At 33.3% G+C, this 6,292-nt stretch overlaps 1 protein-coding gene across 1 annotated transcript; it reads right to left on the bottom strand.

Moving 5' to 3' along the window:
* Positions 1–1,850: 1,850 nt before the first annotated feature.
* Positions 1,851–4,443, bottom strand: LOC107656622 (apolipoprotein Eb-like). Its single transcript, XM_016444536.1, has 4 exons — positions 4,343–4,443; positions 3,962–4,112; positions 3,529–3,816; positions 1,851–2,229 (listed from the first exon to the last, which is right to left on the bottom strand). Exons 1-4 carry the CDS (start codon positions 4,383–4,385, stop codon positions 1,902–1,904), a joined length of 810 nt encoding a protein of 269 aa, XP_016300022.1. The 5' UTR covers positions 4,386–4,443; the 3' UTR covers positions 1,851–1,901.
* Between the last annotated feature and the right edge of the window lie 1,849 nt (positions 4,444–6,292).

The following is a 6,292-nucleotide window of genomic DNA, read 5'->3' as shown; positions in this document are numbered from 1 at the left end:
CTTTTTTTTATCCAGACAGTACAGACTTTTACATGACCTATACATTTTTAACCCACAGAAATATGAAAATGACATTAATTCAGAAATTAAAACATGTTTATCATGTAATTTCTTATGCAATTCAGACAAAAATAAGTTATGTCATTGGCCCTTAAACATGTTATACACAGACAGTTTATTTTACCAGGATATTTATTCTCATTGGTACATGCTGGTTTTATTGAACATTATATTATATAGCTTACATTTGTAGTTACATCCACGTAAGGTGAATTCAGGTAAAGAGGGCCATTTAAGTTTGATTGTACTGTGCTCAATGGATGTACACTTTCAGAGCATAACAATGGTTCTTAATTAAAGGGACACTATTTCTCTAAGTGATAAAATAGTTTTGGTTGATGCAATATGACACTGGTGGGTGTGGCCACACCTTAAAGGAGGACTGCCTTATGGTGAAAGGTAGAAAACCCTTCGGCATAAGATTTTAATTCTGAATTATAAGGTTGTAACAATGTAAAAAGAGGTGCTCTACCAACAGAAGAGGAGGTGCAACCAAAAATCAAAAAACATATGAGCTGAACAAAGGTGCAACACTCACTCTTCAAAGTTCAAGCTTTATTAATAAAACAACATGACGTTTCGGCTGTCCATGAAGGCCTTGGACGGCCGAAACGTCATGTTGTTTTATTAATAAAGCTTGAACTTTGAAGAGTGAGTGCTGCACCTTTGTTCAGCTCGTAAGAATTATAAGGTTGCTCACTAAATTGAAACAAATATTATTGGGACAGTTCCTGCTTTGTTTGTTACTACAGTTAACGAAATAAAATGTAAAAAAATTATTCTTTTTTAAATATTTTAGTTTTCTTGTTTAAATATTGCAGGCCCACTTTGGCTGAATATGTTAGATAAAGTGGGCCAGTGGGATTCAGGTAAAGTGGGCTAAACTTTAACCTTCAGTAATTATACTCAACTTAATTAAATAAATTGACATTCTCTGGTTATTTTGTAGCTGACATGTGTAATTTACTTTTTTAGAAAACAGAAATGAGACTGCAGTCAGGAAATTCTAGTCAGAGATGGAAGAAAGGAAAGAGAAAATAGAAAGGAAGTCGAGGCATGAAGGTAAATCTGTGGAGTGAAGAAAGGCTGAGAGGAGCAAAATGTAGATGCAGAATATAAAGCTTAAAATATGAACACAATTAAAGTTCATTTAAAGTGTTTACATATGGTTACTATTTTAAATGATGCTCTTAATTTTTTTTGCCTATTTGTTGTTGCTTGTGTTATAGTCACATTTTTTAATATATTGTAGAGTTTATTTTTTTTTATCAATATTCTGATTTCTGAATATTCTGATATTCAGATTTCATAAAATTTAAGGTCAACACAACATGTTCTTTCAGTTGTTTGGAATTTCACGCATGAATTGAGACAAGGATTTAAACATGATTTATTTTACTCATAACCTATATAATTATAGGTTATATAAGTTTTGGTTTGTTAAATATGTTTGTCTGATAATATGTGTTAATATATCATGTGTTTTTAATTAAGATGCAAAATAATTTTTGATAAATAAGGAATGGCCCACTTGACATGAAAAGAAATTTGTCTGGAGTGCATGATCTCAAAATGTTTATTGGTATATAGCTTGCAAATAACACTTTATATGAACTGTATTCAAATTGAAATATTATAGCTGGACCTTAAAGTTAACAAAAGAAATAAAGAAAAGAAAAAAAAACATCTAGGTATCTAATTTACACGTATTACAAAGAGTGGCCCACTTTACCTGAATTCACCCTAGTTCTAATGGTATATTTCACTCATTACTTTTACATTTCCAATACCTTAATTTCTGTAAGCAAAGTTTAGGGAAAACGTTAATCCTCTAATTTATATTACAAGCCCTCCATGACTGTCTCCAGTTGCTTCTGGACCTGAGACACATAGGGCTCAAACCAATTTTGTATCTCCTCTGCCTTTTCCTGAATTGTGTTACGCATATTCTCTGTGCTCTTCTCAACTTTTTCTTTGAGGTCCTGCATTTGTGATTCCAGTTTCTCTTTTATTCCTTCACCCTGGCTTCTTAGTAGATCTGCCAGAGTTGTCAGCTTCTCTTCAGCACGCTGATGCACTGAGGTGAAGTAAGGTTCGAGACGATCCTTCACATCCTCCATACTCTGAGCAGCACGAGAGCGAACCTCCTCAAAGTATGTTGTCATTTTCCTTTAGATCAGAGAAGAGACAAAGAAATTGCTCAAAATTTATTTTTTTTTATAGATAAGTATTTTACTTGTAACTTTATATATATGCAAGTTACATAAAATATATATTAATAATATAAAATGTACATAATACAAGTTTATTAGATTTTTTATTTGATCTAAAAACACAAAAGTGCGTATCTATGTTATTGATTACAGTTTTGTTAATATATTACAAGATTTTTACATTTTAATCTAAACATATTATCATATCCTATCTTATCCCTGGACCACAAAACCAGTCATAAGGGTCAATTTTTCGAAATTGAGATTTATACATAATCTCATAATTATAAGAGAATAAATAAGCTTTCCATTGATGTATGGTTTGTTAGGATAGGACAATATTTGGCCGAGATACAACTATTTGAAAATCTGGAATATGAGGGTGCAAAAAAAATCTAAATACTGTGAAAATCGCCTTTAAAGTTGTCCAAATTAAGTTCTTGGCAATGCATATTACTAATGAAAAATTAAGTTTTAATATATTTACAGTAGGAAATTTACAAAATATCTTCATGGAACATGATCTTTACTTAATATCCTAATGATTTTTGGCATAAAAGAAAAATCAATAATTTTGACCCATACAATGTTTTTTTTGGCTATTGCTACAAATATACCCCAGCGACTTAAGACTGGTTTTATGCTCCAGGGTCACATATTTCCCCTCCAACAGTAATAAAAATATCAAAATCAAAATATGAATCTTTTAATTAAAGTAATTAATTTAAACCCTAAACTGTCATTGTCAATAAGGCATTGTCAACACTGATATATAGAAAAGCAGTACATTATTCAGTTTTCTATCTACACTGCCATTCAAAAGTTTGGGGTTGGTAATATTTTTTAATGTTTTTGAAAGAATTCTCCTATGCTTACCAAGGCTGCATTTACTTGATCAAACATACAATAAATTAGTAACATTGTAAAATATTAATACAATTTAAAATAACTGTTTTAATGCATTTTAAGGCAAATTCATCATTATTCATATTTTTTTTTGTCACAAGATCCTTCAGAAATCATTATAATTTGTTGCTCAAGAAACATTTCTTCTTATTAATGTTTGAAAGTTCAAGAGAACAGCATTTATTTGAAATAGAAATCTTTTGTGACTTTTTAAATGTCTTTACTGTCACTTTTGACCAGTTTAATGCAAGTAATTTTTTCCCCCTTTCTTTTAAATCTGACCCCAAACTTTTGAACGGTAGTATACCTTTTATAAAGGTGGAGCAAAGATATGCACGAGGTCACTCACTTGTTGATCTCTTGGATGTCCTTATTAAAACGTTTCCTTAGTTTTTTGGCATAGGTGTTGACCCTGTTCTTGACCTCGTCAGCGTTCTGTTCCACAATGGTTCGGAGCTCTTCTGTGTATTCATTGACACGATCCCTAGCATCCTCCATGTGTGTGCGGAGCTTACTGGCCAGCAGCTGCAGATCTTCATTGAATCTCTTGGCAGTCTCCTGTGCATAAGGGCCCAGTTTGGAGTGCAAGTCATCTTTGTACATTTGCAGCTCCATCATGGTGTCACTGATCAGTGTGCTGCAAAGAAATTAATTTCGATATCATAAATCAGCTTTCTTGACTCTAGACTTCAATTTTCGATCAGTCTAGCCTTTTCTGCATCTTTACAGATTCAGTTTCTCAAATACTTGCTTTGCTGCAATGTTTTGTAGCATTTACTCACTCTAATTCTCTGCCGAGCTGGGTGGCTTTGATGTTATCCCTCATCTCCTCAGCCTTTGAGGTCAGCTCGGACACATGGTTCCAGAACTGATCCACTGCCTTTTCCCAGTGGCTTTTTGGGTCATCCTGAAACAGGATGCTCCCCTGGCAGCCTGCAAGTCAGAATGGAGCACAACTATTCTTTAACAGGTCAAATATTTGGTAGTGTAGAGCATTGTTGTACACACATCATCTGTACTGTCAGGGTCACAATGAAAACCATCACATAATCCTTTCAAACGATCTGTTGAAGTAATCCAAGTTCTAATACGTATCAGACTTTCAGCCTCTGCTGCAAACTCTTTTGAATTTGTGAAGATTTGCATTGTTGATGATCTCTTACCTGAAATGATAGCAAGAGCAAGGATTACAGCCACAAACTTCATGATTGTTTTTGGACAGTACACCAGACAGATTTTCCAACGTGTTCTGTAATGAGAGTTTGGAAGCAGCTGGTATTTATATGCCTTGGATCACAGTCATGTTGATAGCCATAATGTGACTATGAACAGGTGAATTGGCAGCCTGTGTCCAAAGTTCTTCTCTTCAGATTGTTGATTATCGCAGTCTTTCATTCCACGTTGCATGATTAAGGTTCCAAAAGGACAAGATGTGCTATAATTTAAAAACTATGAATGTGGCTCATTGGTTTAGGTGTTCTAGTCAGAGGTATCTAAGTGAAAGCACAGACCCAATGTCGTATTTGGATATCAAGACATGTTATTTTATTAAACACAATTGAATTATGGTAATACCAAAATAATCAAAAGGCAGAAGAGAGATGGACCAAGTCATAAAAAGTGAGACAGTGATGTTAATGTCAAAAATGTTAATATTTTATTATGCAGCAATTATTACTGAGAGGAGGTGCAACCAAAAAAGCCATATCAATTGAAAAAGGTGCAGCACTCACTCTTGAATGGGTGAAAACTTTGATTAATTTTTAATTTAACTTTATTTGTTATCTGATGAAGGCCTTGATAACGGCTGAAACGTAATTTTAATCAATAAAGTTTTCACCCCTTCAAGAGTGAGTGCTGCACCTTTTTCAATTGACATGGATTATTATACAACAAGACATTTGTTGCTTAATAAATAATTAATATTTCATTATTATGCAACAAGACATCTGCTACTAAAAAGCATCTTGGCTTGCATGATTCAAGGATAAAAGCTTATCATTTATCTCTAGTTACCATTGTATCACTGTACTTCACATTCACCCCATTTGGAAGGAGCACTGTAATGCTTAAAATGGAGCTGTAACTTCATGCTTAGTAAATTAAGAACACTTTTGACTTAAGAAAACATGGATACATATGTTCATATATTGTTGGCTTCTTTTTATAGATGATTTTATTTTCTTATTAAGTACGTCTGTTTTACAGATACCAATCAATTACAGGAAAATGTCATTGTGTTCTAATCTAAAACAGGATAAGATATCATGTCAGCAAACTGCTATCATCTCACATAAGAGAGAATAATTTTTTGCATGAAGGCTTTGTGCAAGAGGACAATGATAAACCGGTTTTGGCTCATGCTGTACCACACATAATAAATAGATTAAATTGGTTGTTTTGTAAAAAAAAAAAAAAAAGTATATGTATATATCAGTTGTGTAAATGACAATGCATCAGTGCCTGCAAATTATTTTAGCGCATTTTATTATTATTATTACCTAAGATATTATGTTTATTATTTTCAATTATGTAACACATACAGGTGCATCTCAATAAATTAGAATGTCGTGGAAAATTTCATTTATTTCAGTAATTCAACTCAAATTGTGAAACTCGTGTATTAAATAAATTCAATGCGCACAGACTGAAGTAGTTTAAGTCTTTGGTTCTTTTAATTGTGATGATTTTGGCTCACATTTAACAAAAACCCACCAATTCACTATCTCAACAAATTAGAATACTTCATAAGACCAATAAAAAAAACATTTTTAGTGAATTGTTGGCCTTCTGGAAAGTATGTTAATTTACTGTACATGTACTCAATACTTGGTAGGGGCTCCTTTTGCTTTAATTACTGCCTCAATTCGGCGTGGCATGGAGGTGATCAGTTTGTGGCACTGCTGAGGTGGTATGGAAGCCCAGGTTTCTTTGACAGTGGCCTTCAGCTCATCTGCATTTTTTGGTCTCTTGTTTCTCATTTTCCTCTTGACAATACCCCATAGATTCTCTATGGGGTTCAGGTCTGGTGAGTTTGCTTGAGATCCACTTTCCTGCAGAGTTTAGCTCTAACCCTAATCAAACACACCTGAGCATGTTAATCAATGCTAATC

This window comes from Sinocyclocheilus anshuiensis, unplaced genomic scaffold (assembly GCF_001515605.1).
Source record: "Sinocyclocheilus anshuiensis isolate Anshui unplaced genomic scaffold, SAMN03320099.WGS_v1.1 scaffold1393, whole genome shotgun sequence".
Classification (NCBI taxonomy): domain Eukaryota; kingdom Metazoa; phylum Chordata; class Actinopteri; order Cypriniformes; family Cyprinidae; genus Sinocyclocheilus; species Sinocyclocheilus anshuiensis.
This window is presented reverse-complemented; position numbering and strand designations above follow the sequence as displayed.

Coding starts and splice junctions, on each gene's coding strand:
- LOC107656622 (XM_016444536.1), bottom strand. CDS start 4,385: ATGAAGTTTGTGGCTGTAATCCTTGCTCTTGCTATCATTTCAG. Junction 4,113..4,342: donor TGCTCTTGCTATCATTTCAG/GTAAGAGATCAT, acceptor TCTGACTTGCAG/GCTGCCAGGGGAGCATCCTG. Junction 3,817..3,961: donor CAGCTCGGCAGAGAATTAGA/GTGAGTAAATGC, acceptor ATTTCTTTGCAG/CACACTGATCAGTGACACCA.